Source organism: Aquarana catesbeiana, linkage group LG05 (assembly GCF_042186555.1).
Source record: "Aquarana catesbeiana isolate 2022-GZ linkage group LG05, ASM4218655v1, whole genome shotgun sequence".
In the NCBI taxonomy this organism is placed as follows: domain Eukaryota; kingdom Metazoa; phylum Chordata; class Amphibia; order Anura; family Ranidae; genus Aquarana; species Aquarana catesbeiana.
Genome location: NC_133328.1, coordinates 197,558,426 through 197,580,202, shown reverse-complemented (window position 1 = coordinate 197,580,202; position 21,777 = coordinate 197,558,426). Strand labels below are relative to the sequence as shown.

General features: G+C 39.9%; 1 protein-coding gene across 1 annotated transcript in view; it reads right to left on the bottom strand.

The window, feature by feature from the left end:
* BMPER (BMP binding endothelial regulator) overlaps positions 1 to 21,115 on the bottom strand; it is a 351,352-nt gene extending 330,237 nt beyond the window's left edge. Inside the window, exons 1-2 of the mRNA XM_073630479.1 lie at positions 20,745 to 21,115; positions 18,094 to 18,179 (exon numbers count right to left, since the gene is read on the bottom strand). Coding sequence (XP_073486580.1) covers positions 18,094 to 18,179; positions 20,745 to 20,862 — 204 coding nt within the window. The 5' untranslated portion in view covers positions 20,863 to 21,115. The remainder of the gene's footprint in view (positions 1 to 18,093; positions 18,180 to 20,744) is intronic.
* Positions 21,116 to 21,777: the final 662 nt, after the last annotated feature.

Sequence of the window (21,777 nt, the reverse complement as noted above, 5' to 3'; positions counted from 1 at the left end):
TTTTTTAAAAATAACAAACATGTCATACTTACCTTCACTGTGCAGCTCGTTCTGCACAGAGTGGCCCCGAACCTGGTCTTCTGGGGTCCCTCGGCGGCTGTCTCAGCTCCTCCCCGCAAGCATTTACCACCTTCATGCGAGCTCTCTCGCACGGTGGTGAGTGCTTGCGGGCGCGCTCCCGTGATACAGCCGGCGGCTATAGCCGCTCGCTGTATCACTCGGCCCCGCCCCCCGGCGCGCCGCGTCATCGGATGTGATTGACAGCAGCGCGAGCCAATGGCTGCGCTGCTTTCAATCCATCCACTGCAGCCAATCAGCGGCCAGGGTGAGCGGAGGAACAGATGTCGGGAACGCGAAGCTGACTTTCGAGGCGTCAGGTAAGTAAAACGGGGGGGCTGGGGGCGGCGGTTCTGTCAGAAGTTTTTTCACCTTAATGCATAGAATGCATTAAGGTGAAAAAACTTTTACCTTTACAACCCCTTTAAGTGAAGATGCAGTCAGATCATGGGCAATAGAGTGTTACTGTATTTGACCTTATCAAAGGATATTTTACAGTATTCTTCATTATGACATCACTGTAATTGGAAATGGAATGCACTACTGATATTAAAGCGGTAGTAACCGGGTTAAAAAAAAAAAAAAAGATCTCTGTGCAAATAATGTCATAACGTGCTAGTATGCACAGCATACTAGCACATTATGACAAACTTATCTAAAAAAAAAATGTATCCCTCCCTGTACTGTCACCACTGAAAGGAATTCCATCTTCACCAGGTCTTCCTTCCAGGTTTGCAGGCTTCAGACAAATTAAATGGCTGAGCCGCTATGATATCACTCCCTCGTATGGTTGTGGGAGACACGGTCACGGCACAGCTCTCTCAATAGACAGCATACTCAGGTGTGCTGGCCAATGAGAGCGCAGTGCGCATGCGCTGGTGATGTCTTGTAAATATCTCCTAAATGGTGCACATATTATAGTTTACTACCATAAAATGATTTTTTTGAGCAACAGTGGGACTTCCTAAAGCAGAACTTCGCTAAAAAAAGTGAAGTCCTACCCTGGCAAACCACAATGAAGATATTTGCCAGCACACCACGGATCTTCAAGTTGAGTACAAACATTTTTTCTATTGAAGCATAATCACATCACAAATAAGAGAGTACAACGTTTCGGAGTCACGCAGGACCCATTTGTCAGGCATGCCCCTGACTAATTATGCCTAATGCTCTTTTAATCAAAAAAATTGTGATCAGTTATTAGTCACAAGTAGATTCTCCAACATTTTGAAAAACCTCTTTTGCAGTAATTATTGATTCCAATGACTAAACCACATCTTTGCACACTACAATTGTTGCTGGTATACAGTGTGACTTTTTTGGCCTTACTGTTCTGGGTTAAAGGAGTGCACTTATTTTTGCACTCCTGAGACCCAGATTCAGCTGACAGCGGGCTAAAGTCTGAGCCAGCCGCCCCCCCCCCCCCCCCCCCCCCGCTCCACAGCCCAGTGCTCCACTGAGCACTGGAGGTGCAGAGCAGAGAAGACTAAGAACTGTGTTCATGTGCTCAGACTGATGCTGTAGCCATATAGGTGAATATGCATGTTTTTTTATTTCCCACACTTCCTCTAAAATAACGTTCAGTAAGTTTTTATTGAAAGATGGCAAGTCCAAAAATGAACAACAGTTACGTTCACAACTGGAAGCTATAGTGTCATACAATCAGGGCCGGGACAAGGGGTGAGCAGAAGGGATGGCTGCCCTGGGCGCAATGGTTTATTGCAGGGATGGGGACACCCTGTGCTGAGTTCCTTCTGTTACAAGGCTTAAGGCCTACAGGAGTAGTGACAGCAGCATCACTACTCTTGTCAGCCCAGTTACGGTAGCAGTGAGGAGAAAGCCGAGAGGAAGCATGGGTTGTGCATCCCCTAAGCGGATCCCCTAAGCTCTCACATCATGAACAGGAAGGAGGGGGGGACACAGTTTGGCAATTTTGCCCTGGGTGCTGGATGATCTTGTAGAGGAATGGGATAGACGGAAAGGGAAGGCGGAATGGATGGGGAAGACAAAAACTAGGAAATCAGAACAAGCATTTACCAGTGATTAAATACAATTTTAACTAGTATTGGAGTAATGACTGGTAAATGCTTGTCCTGATTTCCTAGTTTTTCTTTAAAATAAAGGAAGGCTGTTCTCTGAGTGTGGTGCCCACCATTGGTTTACATATGTGTATATATTGTATATATATATATATATATATATATATATATATATATATATATATACACACATTATATATATATATATATATATATATATATATATATATATATATATATATATATATATATATATATAGTATATATACTATATATATATATATATATATATATATATAGTATATATACTATATATATATATATATATATATATATATATATATATATAGTATATATACTATATATATATATATATATATATATATATATATATATATATATATATATATATATATATACACACAGAGAGAGAGAGAGATTGTATAACATGCCAGAGATATGCCCAGACATCATAATCCTTATATCAGCATCATATGGTTTTTAACACTGACAGACCAAACAGTCTACATTCACTGTCCATTCAATACATGTCTTATCTTTTCAGACATTGCATGGGCAGCAAAAATAGACTGTTTGGTCTGCTTCTGTATCAAAGATATGAAAATCCATCTTATCTTCTTTTAGATAAGATGGATTTTGAAATCTTGCATACAGAAGCAGACTTTTCATGTTTTATTAAATCATAAATCACAAATTATTTTAGAAAGTAGCACATTATTTAGACATCTTGCGAAATATGTCACATTACCTACTTAACATCAACCGTATTCATTTGACAGAAAATGATTGCTAAGTTGCCCTCAAAAAATAACCACAGAAGTATCCGTGTTTCCCTTGAAAGTAGAAGGCTCGTACCTATAAAATTTACTTGATTGTTATACTCATTGCATTATACCCCTGCGTGGGTGAACATTTGTCAAGTTGTTGTTCTTATTACAATAAAAATGATTGTCCCGGAAGGTAGAATGCTAGGTAATATTCCAGTCTGTCCCATTTGTATTGCTGTTTTGGTGGTCACTGGGACAGGAAATGAATGGAAATCACTCCAAAGGAAAGGTACATATCGGTAAAAGCCTGAAAGCGGTTCCAACTCATAGTCATGTTACTAAAAGTTTTTAGACAGTGGAGTATCCTCTCTCACTGTCCCAGTGACTGCTGTCACTAGGTTAAAACGGGAAATGCGGGTCACAATTAAATATTTTAAACCTCCCTTGTTTTAAAACAAGTTTTAGACAATACAGACATGGGTAACAACATGGGTAACAACCATAATCAACACACACACACATACTAATATCCCACTGCTGCCTTAAGATGTCAAGAAATCGCACCCGAGGTGACTTGTTAACTGGAGCAAGTTCCTTGCTTGGTGGAAAAAGGGAAGAAGAAGGAGAGAGCTTACCTTGGGAAGTTGAAACAAGGCTGTGCGATAAGTATCCCAGCCTGCAATACCATCAATCGCCACTAGAGGGATACTTATAAAAATTGGGCTGGATGGTCACACACAGACAGATAAAGATTTTCCATACAATTTGGTGTACTCTAAGGGCTGTGGAGCAGCTAGGTTGTTTCCATAAGCTTCTAATATTCCCCAAGCAACCTGGTGATCTGCAATTCTGGTACACCTCCACCTTTTCCATTGCCCACATACACCAAACACATAGTTAGGGGTAGCTAGGCACCAGTTTGTCATTAACATGTACAGATTCTAGACAGCCGAGTATACAGGCACTAGTAATTTAATTAAAAAAAAATCTCTAGCAGCTATGAATTCTTAGCTTAGGACACAGAACGGCATCTATTAATTTTGTATATTTAGTATCCCCTGGTGCAGTGATGGCGAACCTTGACAACCTGAGATGTTTTGGAACTACATTTTCCATGATGCTCATGCACTCTGCAGTGTAGCTGAGCATCATGGGAAATGTAGTTCCAAAACATCTCAGGTTGTCAAGGTTCGCCATCACTGCACCTAGTGCATAGGAATATGTACACAAGTAAACATTATAAAAGACAAGAAATAAAATGGCATAGCGAAATATAAGCTATATGTTGCAAAATAAAACGATAACAGTTGAAATAAACTCTACTATTCAGCAGTATTATTTTATCTTTTTTGGCAGAATAATGCCATCAATTCTGTAATTGCTGTGTATATTTACTATGTTTTTGTTTCTCAATTATGCACGGTTTGCTATGCCAATCAGACATTATTCAGTCCCCTTGCAAATCGCTGATCCCCCCAGATATGTCGGCATCTGGAAGCTTAGGCACTTCATTAGCAATACAAAATCCCTGGGCATGTCAGCTGCTTCCTTCCCCAGCGTATGCGCACTCAGGGCACCGCTTAGTCTGGAGGCAACTGGCGCCTGAGGACGCAATGTCACGTCCTTTATTGACCTCAAAAGAGAAAGCTCCACCCACGCATGACTGAGGGAGAGACTGGGACACAGAATTAGCAGTTGCATGTCTGCAGATAACAACAACAAAAAAGTAGTCAATGGTGATTTCTCCGATTTAACCTCCCTGGCGGTATGATTATTTCAGATTTATAAAGCTCAAAGCGGTACAATGTTTTGTATGGAAATTTGGCGGTTTATATTGTAGGCCTGTAATTCTTAGGAATAACACACTTAAATCTGTCCAAACAAGAGTCTAGTAGATATCCCGGGTATGATAAAGTTTGAAACACAAAATCATAAATTATAATATAATAAATAACTATAAATAATTATAACAAATAATAATATAATAATAATAAAAATTATTCAATAATGTAATCAAATCAAAAATACTGAAATTTGCTCAGTTGCAGAATTGTCACTGTCATTACTTTTCAGTGTTTGATGACGAATTTCCCCACAAATCACTATCGCTCAATTCTGCAAGTGTTCTAATTTTCTAGCTGGTCCACAACCACTTTTGATGTAAAGGGACGGTTTTGGTTGCTATGGACAATCTCCAGTTTCCAGGCAGAAAGAACAGTTTTTATAATATAAAACTGCATGCAGGGCACTGGACAAAGCATTAGGGACAAAAGGGATGTGAAATGATTTGATACAGTAATGTAATCTGTAAGATTACAGTGTACTGTATGTATAAAGTGTTTTTCACTTTTTGAATTTGGCGCCGTTCGACGTCCCCGTGCGTCGCACTGCTCACAGGGAACGGAGCCTGGCGCTGTGATGAATCGAGCGGAGGACGGCTCACACACACAGTGGGGTCACATCGCAGGATCCAGGGACAAGGTAAGTAACTGTACCTGGATCCTGCGATACGATCCCGAGTCTGGCTCGGGGTTACCACTTTTGGTACTGAAAATCCACCCCGGGCCACACTCGGGAATACCATCAGGGAGGTTAAACATATTATTATTATTATTATTATACAGGATTTATATAGAGCCAACAGTTTGCACAGCTCTTTACAACATATGAGACTAATAAAACTATTTATGTTGTAAGATTTGAGCCATTCCATATATAATGCTTTTCCATGTAAAAGGATATGTCTTGGCAAAATAAAATAAAAATAAAAAACTAATTCAGTACATCCCTGTCTGCTATACATGTACATTTTCCCATGTTTTGTCCCATTAAACAGAAAAATGCCTGTAGATCCTGCCAGAAATCCAGTGATCTCCTAATATCCTGCAGTGAGAATCTCCATTTGCTGTCATAAAATCACAAGCAGTGTTGTCAGCTCTGCCCAGTTCTCCTTTGCTACATTACAGAAGGGCCCCCCCCTGGTAGGCCTTAATATTATGGACATTTGGAGGCACGGGCAGGGTCCAGTGTACAAATTCTGGCCGTGAAACTGCAAATAGCGCATTCAACCACCCAAAGAGGAGAATGGCTGTACACCTTTGTACTTGTGAAAATGCCATTTTTTTTTGCATACTTGTTTACCCATGCATGCGTTTATGCCTTATCTCCCAAAATTGCAAATTTCACCTTTGGGGGATATGTCATGCATGCATGCGTGGATAGATGCTGATGCAAATAATCATCAGCATGTGCAGGAGTATAAGCTCATACAGCCATTCACTTCTGTCTGTGACTGCACACGTAATCCATGGCTCTTCAGCCATGTGACACCGGGATTTTTACACCAGGCCCTGCCCCCTGCCTCCAAATGTCCATGTGAATGGGGTCTTTGTAAAGATGCCTAGACTGTGCATTGAAGCTGATTGACTTCTAAAGTGCAGGTAGCAAGTCTACAAGGAAACTGGGTCACTTCTAGTTCCTAGCTGGACTTTTGAAAACAATACTTGAATACAAGTCAAGGAACCATTAAGATAGCAGGTTAACAAAATTTCAAGGTTAGTTTATATTTTCCTATGATTTTGATCAAGATATTGACTCTATTTTTTCCATAAGTGTCCTGCCAAATGTTATAGTGTTATTTGTTCTACCAGAAAGTGTGGCTAAGTGGATTTTAATAGAAGCTGAGATATATTTGTGCTCCTATCCTCAAGGTGAACAGAAAGTATGTTTTCATTTTTACCAACATAGTTTCCATGTGCTTATTACTTGGGGACATATTTACACAGGAATGAATGTGACTTTCACAAATCATTTACTGGTGGTGGACTATCCACTGTCATCTAAGACACATGAACCATGAAGATTCACCTGCAGTGAATGATAAAGATCATATTTACTGCTTTATAAATATACTCCTTGGTACTCTCTGTTAGTGTTGGGCAAGCTTTTCGGCCAGAGCATTAGTTCGACCCAAACATCGCCCGTTTGCCGAATACCCAAATTTGCAGGGCGCTCGCTGATCACCCCACAATGCACTGCGTGCTGCACAGTGCTTTCTAAGCCCTGATTGGGTGAAGCAATTCACTTGACCGCTGGGCATAGTGAATAGCTGGTTGTTAAGGAGTGAGCCGAGAAGCCGGCTGCTGCATCCTTAACAATGAATGAGTCATCAGCTATCAACCGACATCCCCGCTTGACAGTTGAATGAAAAAAAAACCTTGCTGGCTCAAGAAAAATGTGAACAAAAACGGCGTGGGGTCCCCCCAAAATCCATACCAGACCCATATCCGAACATGCAGCCTGGCAGACAAGAAAAGGGAGGTGGGAGCGAGTGCCCCCCTCCTGAACCATACCAGGCCACCTGCCCTCAACATGGTGGGGGGTGCTTATCAAGGGCCTCTTCCCCAGAACCCTGAGCTGTGGGGGTCTGCGGGCAGGGGGCATATTGAAATCTGGAAGCCCCCTTTAACAACCTAGATCCTGCCCCCTTTTATGTGAATGAGCAGAGGTACATTGTACCCCTACTCATTCACCAAAAAAAGTGTCAAAGAGAAATAAAAACACACACGCAATTTTTGACAATTTCTTTATTAAAAATAAAAAAAACAATGTCCCCGATGTAAATCTATCTTCAATCACGATGCCCGCTGCACCACTTGACCCAGAAAAAGAGAAGAAAAAAAAGCTCCGCCCGCGACGAAGGCTAACCACCGACTGCCTGCTCCGCCATTTGACAGTTATTAAATAGGTAAGGGGTGGGGCCACCTGGTGATGTCACCTGGTGGAACCTCTTCCACGTGATGCCATTGACCCTGCGTGCACCGATTGTTTGATGGCACCCTCCCATGTTAAGGGCATGTGGCCTGGTATGGTTCAGAAGGGGGGGTGCTCGCTCCTCGCCACCCCCCCTTTCCTGATCTGCCAGGCTGCATGCTCGGATAAGGCTTTCTTTATCTATGTAAATTTTGCTGCAGCAGGTTCTATGCACGGTACAGATGCACCACTTCACAGGCAGACTAAGGGGAGCCCCCAGGCACTATATTTAAAGGAATTTTTTTATTTTTATTGTTTAAGTTTAGGCATTACTAAAATCAATGCTCCTGCAAAAACAATCCTTTTTTATGGCCAATAATTGCATATAAGCCTTCAAAATAGGGACTTTTGATTCTTCAAGTTCAGGTCCTATAGATAGGGTTCGCGGCTCAGGTCCAAACCTTTTCCATGATTGGGAGTTCTGGTGCGAGCCGAAACAGGGGGTGGTTACTGACTGTAAATTACAAACAATTATATCTGGTAAATACCTTAGGCTGGTCATAGATGGTTCGAATCTTCGCCAGTTCAAAAGAAACCGGTCGAGATTCGAACCATGTATGGGCAGGCTGAATGTACCAAGTTGATCGATCAATCAACTTGGTACTATCAGCCTGCTGGATTTTACTTGCGATTATCACTAGCGGCTGCTATATCCACTAACAATAATCAGTTTCTTCTCCAGCAGGGGCAGCAGGAGGGATTTCCCTGTCAGCACTGTCTGTGTTGATGGGGGAATCTTACAAATCTTACAACCCGTGGCTGCAGGAAATACATTTGCACCGTCTATGGCCTGCTAAATGCTGTGAAAAGTGAATATACTTTAGTTGACGTGTTATGGCTGCAACACCTGCATCCAATGAGTATAAATGAACATCATTCTTGAGAGTAATGAAGGTCTTTCCCTGTGTCCCAGATCACTTTTGACCATGTTACGGTAAACTATGGGCCACTTGTACTTAGTAAGTTGTGCAATAGTGTCATGATGCTTCTGGACATCTTCACAAGGTAGGTTTGCAGCTCAGCCAAAGGTCAGAATGAACAGTCAGGCTGCCTATACCTAGAATAATGTATCAAAATGTAAATTGTAGCACCATATCACTACTTAAAGGTTCATATACGACTCTTTAAAAAACTGTAATAATAATAATAATTAGTAATAACTCTATTGATGAACTGGTATGTTTTATTATTCAGATTCTCACTTTTGTCTGAGGTTCTTGTATATTATTTATTTACTGTTGCCTAACTTTTTATACAATTGACAATGGTTTTAACAATGACCCTAAGGAGAAGATACTGTATTGATATGGTATTGCTATGGGGATGTCCTTATGTTTTTTTCTAGCCCTAATGGAGGTGGTGGTTTTGGACCCCTGGAATGTGTTGGCCACTCTTTTGATTATCCACCTGACCTTTACTGGAATAAATTTGTATCTAGATCTCTTAGCAGTGGTGTGGTGCTTCAGTTTACATTCTTGTTGCATTACACTACAACTCAAGGAGTTTGTGGAGATTATCCAGAGTGTAGAAGCTGCCTTCCTGGGAACCTACATCAACATCAATACCTTAAGATAAGATAGCAATACCAACACAATAACCTTACGGATCCAGTGTTTTTTTCCCGCTTTCCTTAACTACAGTTAGAATAATGTCTAGTACACACGATGAAAAAATCCGAAAAATATCAGTTTCGGAATGGTCTTCCGATAATCTGATCATTAGTACACAGCTTTTGTGAGCCGATCATGATAGCTCATGCATGTCCAGGCATGTGAGCGGATCCCAACCATATGGTCGCAATCTTTCCTGAGCCTGGACCGGCTCTGTGACGTCAGTCGACAGCTGGCTTCAGCCCGCTGTCTGCTGAAAACGGTCACAGGAGAAGTGCAACCAAACGAGCTTTGGCTATACTCCTTTAAAGTGACTTCAAAACAGGCAGGTTTATACTCACCTGTCCCCCCACCCATTCCTCCAATCTTTGCTGTCTTGCAGATCAGTGACCTCTTCACATGTCACACTTCCTGGTGTGTCATATTCCTGCTCCCCTGCTGTACAAAGCATTTGAGTTTAGAGGCATTTCAAGCGCCAAACGCTTCTAAACGCGGTAACTCGCGTTTAGTAGCCGTGTTTCGTTTACAGGCCTTTTTCATTTTTGGCTATATTGAAAAAAAAAAATGATATATATATATTTTTTTTAAAGCTTCTAAACTCAAACGCGGCAAAACGCCGCTAAACCCGGCATGTAAAACGGACATTTTAAACATGGATTACTATCTGCCATGTTAAATGGTTTAGGAGAGGTTGTAAAAAGTCCCGTGTACATAAAGCCTAATGCCCTGTACAAGTGCGATCGGATTGTGTTGTCGGAAATTCCGATCATGTGTGGGTTCCAAAGTTTGAGAGCAGGCTTTAAAATTTTCCGACAACAAAATCCGATCGGTTAAATTCCGATCGTGTGTACACAAATCCGACGCACAAAGTGCCACGCATCCTCAAAATAAATTAAGAGACGAAAGCCATTGGCTACTGTCCCGTTTATAGTCCCAACGTACGTGTTTTACGTCACCGCGTTCAGACCGATCGGATTTTTCGCCAACTTTGTGCAACCGTGTGTATGCAAGACAAGTTTGAGCCAACATCCGTTGGAAAAAAATCCATGGATTTTGTTATCGGAATGTCCGATCAATGTCCGATCGTGTGTACAGGGCATTAGTGTACAACCATGGTGATTAATTCTCTCCAGTGACCAGAAACAAATTTGTGTCCAGAACCCTCATTTCTCATAAGCTGTCATTGTCAACTGCCACCCTTTTTTAAAAATGACCTTCACCCAAACCCCCTTCCCCCTCCACCATGCAGCTGTTTTAAAATCCCCTCTTACCTGGTTTTCTGGGTTATCCTAAAAACACATACTTACATGTCCAGCAAATCCAGCGCGTCATCGGGGTGCTGCTGTCTCTTCCGGGTTCCTTCAGCCTGCCCCTGCATCATCAGGGGGCCAGCTGCAAGTAGCAGAAAGAGACAGCCCCCTGATGATGCTCAGTGGGGCACATGCCATATAGTACCCCGAGGCCTCCTGGGATATGTGACGTGAGTATCCCAGGAGGCTGTTGACATCATTCTCACCTAGGTGATCTCCCAACATAAAGGTATTAGGGATAAAATAAATAAAGGTCCAACTCTGAGGGTGCAATGAAGGTATGTGGGTGAAAGTCCCCTTTGATAATATAGTGTGAAGATCAAGATTCATAATAATAATGTACATAAACTCATATGTGTACTCTTGGGGAGCAATAAGAACAAACTAGACAAGTAGGCCTGATTTACTCAAGTGTGAAACACAGTGAAATGAACTCTGGTCCTGATGTATTAAGGTGAAAATGGAGCAGAAGTTATCCCCGTTCTATTCAAACTTACAGCACATCAATGGAGATGTAGAAAAAAAAAACAAAATAAGAATTTTTTTCACATGATTGTACCAGCAGCCCTTTAAAACGGAGCTACGCTGTATCTGAGCACCACAGACATAAAACACTAATTCACTTTTGTTAATCAAAGCAAACTCAGCCAATGTCTCTATGCTTTATTTGCTGAAAAATCACTTTGAAACCCCCCCCCCCCCCTTCCCAGCATTTCTAGCTGCAGCCATCTTGAGTAAGGGCAGATGATTCATGTAGCACTTACTTCATGGAATCCATCTTCCCTCAGCTCAGGCATACAGATAGGAGGGTGTGTTTAGTTGAGAAAACCCCTCCTCCCCTGGGATGTATGACAAAATTTGTTTAGGCATGGAAACCAGGAAGTAACTGAAAAAAAGTAAGACTAAAAGTTTAACACAAGTAAATATGATATACTGTCCTATCTATTTACTAATTCTAGCAGCATAAAGATTACAAACAGTCAATGTTGATTGAAAGAGTGAAGTTCTGCTTTAAAGAGGGAGTCCACCTAAAAAAAAAAAAAAACTATTAAAAGCCAGCAGCTACAAATACTGCAGCTGCTGATTTTTAATAAATGGACACTTACCTGTCCTGGAGTCTAGCGATGTCGGCAGCCGAAGCCGATCAATCGCTCAGCTCTTGGCTGCTGCTGCTGCCATTCTCTGTGAGGGAATCAGGAAGTGAAGCATTGCGGCTTCACTTCCCGGTTCCCTACTGCGCATGTGCGAGTCGCGCTGCACGTCCTAAGTGGTCCCCGCTATCTCCTGGGACCTGTGTGTTTCCCAGAAGACAGCTGGGGGGGGGGGGGGTGCGGGAAGGGGCGTGACTCTCATGATTGAGTCTATTCCAGGGAGTGGGTACAAATACCTGTAGTAGACAGGAATCTGCACCCCCCTCCCCCCTGAAAGGTGCCAGTTGTGGCACCGGAGGGGGGGGGAAATCAGATGAGCGGAAGTTCCACTTTTGGGTGGAACTCCGCTTTAAGTATCTTTACCACCTACAGCTTCTGTATCATGCGACCACTGCCATTGGTTCACACAGTCACCACATAATCGGGAGCCCATTCCACTCTCTCCCAATCAAAAGCCTTGACCGAGAGCCGTCAGTGACAGCTTGGGGGAACACGCAATGAGCACACTCTCAGGAAAAAATCTCAGGCCCCTGTGGATGCATATGTGTGGCGGCTGAGCTTTAAAGCCTACCTTTCTTGCTCCAGCATATATGCATTACTCGGTTAGGTAAGAGGTTAACCGCTTGCCGACCAGCCGCCGTCATTATACTGCGGCAGGTCGGCACGTTCCCGTGAGCCATCGTAGCTGTACGTCGGCCCTTTAAGCAGGGATAGCAGGCGCGCGCGCTGCACTGCGGGGAAAACTGATGCGCATGGCCAGCGGTCGCGATGACCACCGGCCACAAGCGATCACGGGCACGAAAGCCTGAACAGGGACGTGTGTGGGTAAGCACACAAATCCCTGTTCTGTGAGGAGAGGAGAGACAGATCGTGTGCTCCTACTAGCTAGGAACAACAATCTGTCTGCTCCTCTAGTCAGTTCCTTCCCCTACAGTTAGAACACACACTGAGGGAACACAGTTAACCCCGAAGATCGCCTCCTAGTGTTAACCCCTTCCCTGTCAGTGACATTTGCATAGTAATCAGTGCATTTTTATAGCACTGATCGCTATATAAATGTCCCAAAAATGTGTCAAAAGTGTCCGATCAGTCCGCCACAATGTTGCAGTCCCGATCACAGATGGCAGATCACTGCCATTACTAGTAAAAAATAAATAAATAAATAATAATAATAATAATAATAATAATAAAAATACCATAAAAATGCCATAAATCTTTCCCATAGTTTGTAGACGCTATAACTTTTGCACAAACCAATCAATATATGCTTATTGAGATTTTTATTACCAAAAAATATGTAGAAGAATACATATTAGCCAAAACTGATAAAGAAATTTGATTTTTAAAAACATTTTTGGGGATATTTATTATAGCAAAAAGTAAAAAATATTGTTTTTTTTTTCAAAATTGTTGCTCTTTTTTTGTTTATAGCGCAAAAAATAATAAAAAATGCAATGTAATCAAATACCACCAAAAGAAAGTTCTATTTGTGGGGAAAAAAGGATGCCAATTTTGTTTGGGTACAGCGTCTCATGACCGCGCAATTGTCAGTTAAAACAACGCAGTGCCATATCGCAAAAAAAAGCCTGGTCATTAAGCAGGCAAATCTTCCAGTCTGTAAGTGGTTTAATGTAGAAGTTCACCAAAAACCTAACTAACTTTAAATCTACTCGCAGCCACATTCTAAAACAAATCTATCCAACCCTGTAAAGAAGAAACCGCCATACAAACCTTTTCTGAAGCCGTTCCGGTCCGGTCTCCAGCAGCGGATGCTGTGTGCAAGAGAGAACCGACAACGGCTGGGAAATGCCTGGGAAGTGACATCACCCATAGAGTTACTATGGGGATTCCGTTGTCGGCTGCCTCTCCTGCACACTCCTACACACAGAATCCGCCGCTGACAGCTCAGCGTGGGACCGGACCACAGCGGCTGCAGAACAGGTAAGTATAGAGATTTTTTTTTCTTTCTACAGAGAGATAGATTTGATTTAGAATGTAGCTGTGAGTAGATTTAGAGTTAGTTAGGTGTTAGCTGAATTTTTACTTTAAAGTGTTACTAAACCCACAACAGTAAAATCAGTCTGTATATGCAGTTAAGTATGCCTGTTATACTCACCGTGGAACCTAAGTGGTTAATCCTCTGCTTTGTGTAAAAAGGCTGTTTGTTCCTGTCTGCTCCGATCCTCCCCCTCCTTCCACTGTCCCCAACCCATCTCCTTATAGAACAGAGGCTTAGGGGCAAGCTGCACATGCTCAGTTTGGTGTGTATTGCTAGAGAGTTTTTTTTTTTTTTTCTTGGGAGGGTGCATGTGATCAGCACAGGGATAATCAGCACTGTCCAAACAGAGGGTCAGGGGTCCTGCAGCCTCAAAAAACAAATACTCCTGTGCACTAGTGGTCCAACCAGGTGGGCTAGAGTTCGTAATGGACAACGTCTCAAGCCTTGCTGCCCTCAAGGATAGGAATATCCTAGCAGTCAAAGGAGAAATACAAAAAAGAGCGCGCACGACCTTGTGCATTATCCTTTAATGTTTTTTATTTAAAAAGTAAATTAAAAACTACTCACAAACATGTGGAAGAAAACCGCAATATAAAAAGCCTTCAGATGATGGCCATCAGTCTCACGATAACAGACTCCAGATGGTAATGGAGAAGATTATAAGGGCCACTGCCAACTGACGTGCTTCGAAGGAATACCTTCTTCCTCTGAGCCCTGCAGCCTCAAAGGGCAGTCATAGGAGAATGAAAACTCCTCCTACAAGCTTTGACCAGACACTGATAGAAGTCATAAGACTGCTATATACTGCTGATGAGAAAAGGTATTAAGCAGTTTATATTTACTAAAATAATTGCATTTCCATGTTCTATGTACTGTGGGAGACCAATTATAGTGAATGCAGGGTCCTGGGTTTAGGAACACTTTAAAGTGGGAGTAAACTCCCATCTCTGACTTTTACCTATAGGTAAGCCTATAATGAGGCTTACCTATAGGTACTGTAAATATCTCCTAAAAGTGCACCGTTTAGTCTATATTTACTGTACATGCAGCCGGTGAAGTCACTGGTGCATGCTCTCTGAAGGAATGGCCACCTGGGCCGTTCCTTCAGAGTCCTGTGCCGCAAAGGGTGGCTCCCAAGCGCACACACGGGAGTGACGTCATTGCGGCTCTGGACAGTCACACAGCTGGAGTCCACAGACCCGGAAGGAAGACAGGTAAAGATGGAAGCACTTGCAGCGGTGCCAGCTTGGCACTGGAAGGCTTTGTTTTTAGGTAAGTTTACATAATTTGCAAAGATGCATACTAGCACATTATGACAATACCTTTCATGTCTGAAAAAAAAACACAGAAAAACGCCCAGCGGTTTGCTACTGCTTTAAGTTCTCTTTTCATTAAAAGAATGCCACTGCTGACCTCTCCTAGTGAAATGACTAGTACCATGACTGTAATAATTATTTTCAGTTAAATCCAATGTGATTTAAACATTACACGGCTATAATAAAGATCCTCGTCCTTGTTTTAAAGCTTTGAGAATTGAGTTTTGAGGTTTCTTATTGCTGAACAGTATGTTTCCTTTTCGGAATTGTCAGAATGATATGTTTTAGCATATCCTAATTCTACCTGATAGGCACTGTTTAATGTACACGCTGCGTTTTCAGACCTATGTCACAAGTCCCCAACTTCAGTTTCCAGGAAGCACTATTACTGTAATACAAGCTTAGGAAATAATAAAGTCTGTAATTTCTGCAAGCTTAGTTCTATACAAAGTGCCCATTGCACTGTGTAATCTAGCAAAATACATACTCCGGGAAAAAGGCACAATAATGTCCTGCAATGCAGGCAAACCATTTATTATATACTTTCATTGAGAAAGCACACAGCTTCTCTGTACTATGACAACCTACATACAAAACAATAGAGTTTTTCAGGAAGGTTGTCTTCATCCTATCCTTCTACTTCTTTTTCTCTATAAGTAATAATGTCAGAGCTTTATTTTATTAAGTACGTTGTCAGCATATTTGAAGTTATTTTAATATTGTGCCCTTATTATACATGATCTAAACCTCTCATCTGATTGTGTCACATGAATTTCCATTGTCACCGATACATAATTTTTTGATGACGCTGCGCTGTATCAGCATCAGCTGATTAAATTTTAAAAAAGTCACATGACTGCGCATGGCGATCAATACAGTCAGACACGTGCATGTCATTAAACTTCCTCTCTTCATCTTTTATCACAATAAAGCTATATATTGGAGACAGTGGTCATTGTCATAGCAGAGTGCTGACACCAGCTAGAGAACTTGACTCTATCTATATCTATTTCTGATGACTTTTATAACACTTTATACTAGTTAATATTAAGTTTCTTCATTGATCAAACAAATTTAAAAAAATGTCAGTCATGCACTTGTTTTATATAAAATATTAATTACCTATCTTACAGTGTTTATGCTGCAATCATAATATTGCTGTGTTAGTGCTTGTAAGTTATATTTGCTTGAAATGTTTGTAAATTTTGAATTATTCAATTGCTAAATAAAATCTCTAAACGAAAACTTTTGTCACTAGTGTTGCCTCTGTGATCCGGGACATTGCAGCTTTATAGTGCAGATTTATAACTGTGGGCACCATCTAATATGGAAATTCTACAACCCAATAAAAGTCATTACAACCATCATTATACATTCCTGAAATGGCATAGCTTTGTAAACTAAAATGAAAAAAGTCAGTGGAAGAAAATCAACTTCTCTCTCGATAAACAATTACTTTAAGACCCATGCAGCCTAAAAGGTGAAACTTTTTTTTTTTTTGGTCTTCTGTAGAGCAGACTTCTCCTTAGACCTGCGGAGACGTTGTTCCTGAAAATAATCAGTGTATTGAAATGGTCCTATCACCGCTAGAGACGCAGCTTATATAAAGACACACAGCAAAGCAAACAGCTTAAAGGTAGATTGTGCTACCAAAACTTTATTTACTCCAATCTCCAGATTGTAATCTCTGATCTTTATCACAGGCTAGTACTGTCACGACTGCGCTCATCAAATAGACATACATGATTTACATGAAGGCTAAAAAAAGTAGATTCGAAACAGACTTTTTAATAACTTCCTACAGCACGGTTCTAGATACCCAAAACATTACAGGTCAGACTGAAACCAATTACATGTCATTAAACCACAGAAACTAAAGAACATTACAAAATGAAAAAGGCATACTAATAATTATAAAATTGAAACAAAACTATTAAAATTTATACTGATTTTTTTTTTTTTTTTGTGAAATAAGACTTAACCCTTGATAAACAGATTTATAATATCTTTGATAAGTAGACCCCATTGAGTTGTAATAATAGAATAAACTATATTATTATTATTATTAGTAGTAGTAGTAGTAGTAGTAGTTGTAGTAGTAGTAGTAGTAGTAATAGTACTAGTAGCATAATGAAAATAATAATAATAATAACAATACATATTGATGTAATACTTAATAATAATAATATAAATGATAATAATAATAAATACGAATACTACACACTGTTTTGCCCACCTGACATGATGGCATGTACATACAACATACTTATACGAATACAAAGACCATGTTAGCCATCAGACTTTACTGGATCAACTGTGGGTATAGGATTGGGTATATGGGATTGTATGATATTTTTTATTTTATTCATTTTTTTTTTATTTTTTTTTATGGTTGAACTAGATGGACTTGTGTCTTTTTTCTTTTTTCAACCTGACTAACTATGTAACTATGTAACTCTATAAAGAAAGTTCATGTAACAAACAGCACATTTCAACCTTCTGAGATCACCACCAGCACATAATAGTCTGGTACTTGCCACACATAATAATAACAATAATAATGATAATAACAATAAATAATAAATACTAATACACACGTTTTGCCCACGTGACATGATGGTATGTACAGAAAACATACTTTTGTGAATACAAAGACCATGTTAGCCACCAGACTGCATAAAGAAAGGCACTCAAATAACAAACAGAAAATTTCAACCTTCTGAGATCACCATCAGCAAATAATAGATAGTCTGGTGCTTGGCCAATGGCCAAACACATAATAATGATGATAATAATAGTATTAATAATAGTTGCAATAATTAATAATAAATACTAATAATACACACTTTTTGACCACGTGACATGATGGCATGTACAGAAAACATGTTTTTGTGATTACCAAAAACCATGTTAGTCACCGGACTGTATAAAGAAAGACGTTCATGTTACACTTAAAAAACAGGACATTTCAACCTTCTGAGACCACCAGCAAATAATAGTCTGGCACTTACCAGACACACACAAGAAATACATGGATTGTCAGTGATGAATGGAATTTGAAGAGCTTCTCCTTCGTTTTCACAACTGGCCACAGTGCCTTGCAGAAGAAACCAAAATGATAGGAATTACTACATGACTACACCGGAAGATCTTACAATTTCTGGCAAACTGTGATTTTAGCCTAGCATGGGATGGGGATTGGGGGGGGAGGCATCAGGGGTAGCAATGGGGACTTTTCACCAGGATGACTCTCACTTGTACAAAGCTCAGGTTTTACAGCACATGTGATTGATGTTTATGTGAAACTTGTAGACAGGGTGAGCAGCCTACAATCTGCCACAGTGAATCAGCCACCACTTAAACAGTGCGTCTCCAAAACGAAGTGATATAGTTTAACCGGTTCATAATGTAATGAGCATGGAGTTAGCATTAGACGTTGATATATGACCCAGTGAACAGTAGACACCATAACCTTTTTTTATAGATTGCTTTCAGCACTTAGCAACCCAAGAGGCACCTACAGCTCCCTGTGCCAAGCTGACTGAACTACAGCAACTTTCAATGACTATAAAAGAAATCTAGTCTAGTTATTACATGTTTGCTGTCATCTATCTTTAAACAGGCATGTGATGTAGATAGGAAGAGATAGGGTCTTTGGGACAAAGGTGATCTCCTAACATGAGCCTATGTTATCTGTCACCATTTACCTTCCATCAGTAGCTCATTTTTCAAAAGCTCACACAAGGTTGTACCCTTAACATGCTCCCTATTCCTCCTCCCTCGTACTCTGTTCATCTTAGTATTTATCTACGTTTAGGATCACTTTTTTGTGAAACTGAACACTGCTTGCCTTTAATAGACTTCAACTTTAAAGTTTTTCTTTGGGTTTAATGTACCAGGTGTCAGTGAAATATGTCCTTCCATGGACTGCAGCCCTCACCTGCCTGCAAACATGTAATTACATCCAGCAGCACTGCCACTACTTTCATGTAGAAGATAGCCCCCATCAATTCAATAAAAGCAATCCCATGAGATAGAATGGAGTGAGGGCTAGTGCTTGGCTTTCTATTATTGCACTAGTCAGACACCTGTATAGTGCTTCCAAAATACAGGCAGATTATAGCATGCCTCAGTCATCCTGCAGATCAGAGCCCTGTGCAAACTGAAGATAACCGCAAGAGCACTCCGATCTCACCAGCAATGAACTCTTACATCATCTATGGGGGGAGCACTGCACACAAGAAGCCATGGCAGCTTTATTTCAAACTCAATACCTACTTATAGATAAGTGGTTCATAGTGCACCTAGTGCACAGGCAGATCTATAATGCTCAGGAACAATCTAATAGATGAAACTGACTATGCTTGCTTGGTCTTAATCTAAAACAAGCAATGCAAGTTCAGATACACACATACACTGTATATACAGTATATATATATATATATATATATATATATATATATATATATATACAGTATATTGCTCCAAATGCACATACTAAGATATAATACTCAGGAACGTTATTCTAATCGGTTAAACAGTCAATATTTATTGTTAATCTAAAACAGGCAATGCAAGTTGGTATTCATATATGGATGAACACCTTTATGTATGTGTGAACTCACATAGAATCTATGATACAATTCCTTATTTTTTTTTTTAATATAGCTATGTCAGCACACATACATGAAATTGAGTATATATGGTATGTTAGTAAATATGCATACAAAAATGAATATATATATATATATATATATATATATATATATATATATATATATATATATAAAACAAAGTACTTTTCTGTATGTATATCTAAGATATATATCTATAGATATAGATATCTAGATATCTATATCTATATATATCTATATATCTATATATCTATCTATATATATATATATATATATATATATATATATGTATATAGATATGTCAGCACACATACATGAAATTGAGTATACATGGTATGTTAGTAAATATGCATACAAAAATGAATATATATATATATATATATATATATATATATATATATATATATATATATATATATATGTGTGTTTGTACTAACATGCCATATATACTCAATTTTATGTATGTGTGCTGACATATCTATATTAAAAAATATATTATATATATATATATATATATATATATATATATATATATATATATATATATATATATATACATATATAATCACTATCATCATGTATTTACTCACTATCATGTATATGCACTAATATACCACATTTCATGTATGCCTTCTGACATAACTATTGTATATATACCCACTTTTCTGTATGTGTCCTATCATACCATACACACCAATTTCATGTATATGAAGTAACTTATTTTGTAAAGCACTGCGCAAAATGTCGGTGCTATATAAATCCTGTATAATAATATAATACAAGAATAATAACTCATCTATTAAATATATTGGTACTCACTTTTCTGTAAGTATACATCATACCAATGACAATGATAATCAATTTCATGTATGTGTATGTGCACTGACATATATATATTTATATATTGCCTTTCCTGTATGTGTACTGACATGCCATATATACAGCTGTGATGTATGTGTAGTGACCTATCCATATACAATCTCTATGTATACACTGACTTCCATCCATTGTGCCATGCTGATCCCTACCTGTCAGGAATGAAGATCCCAGTGACACTCTCATGAAGGTGGTGAAGATAAAGATCCATGGGGTGAAGGAGGTAATCCGGGGAGAGGTGGCATGGATTGGCATGCGGTGGCAGTCCATGGTGGTAGTAGTAGTGGATGGAGTGTCAGGCTGGGATCGCACAGAGTAGAGGGGTGATCGGAGGAGGAGATCGGAGGAGGTCCCTCTGCTGGTGCTGCTGTTGGACACACTGCTGCTACTATTACTCTTTTGGTTGGCTTCCGTTTCCTTTATTTTCTTCCCCGGCACCCCTCCTCCTGGATTTTTTTTTTCTTCAACACACAAGCGTGCCGAAATCCTCCGGAGTCTGATCCAGATGAGGCTGGAGTGTGATGTGTGTGTACGATGTGTGTGTACGATGTGTGTGTGGGGGGAGCATCGTCTGATCCCTCCGATCTGATCCCATAGACACAGAGCTGACATCGAATCATCACTCGGGGCTCATGGATCGCCCAGTACCAGGGATGCGCTCATCTCTCATTATCTCCTATGATGGCTACACAAGGTGTGATAAAACTGAACGATCCATGTGCGATTCAACAAAACCATCAAATCAAATATCGATCGAGCCAGAACAAATGGCACGAGCTAGCAATGAGCAACAGAGAGTGCTGGTTTTGATCGACCCACATCAGTTGTAATAGAAAAAGAAAACAATCACAAAAACAATTGACCTTATATGATCATTTTTTTTCTGCCACAACTGATTGATTTGGGTCAATGAAAACTGTCACTATGTGCCGCTCATCGCTCAGCCATGTCATTTTTGTCTCACTTGATCGATGTCTGATTTAATCGTTTTATCAAAACAATTGTCCTGTGAAATTGCACCGTCTATGGCCACTGTTAGGGAGACTATGCACATACAGTAAGGATTCTTCACCAAATTGGACACTCTGATAGAATCGATTAATAAATATTATTATACAGGATTTATATAGCGTCATAAGTTTGCTTTACAATATAAAGGCAGACCATACACAAACAGTGCAATTC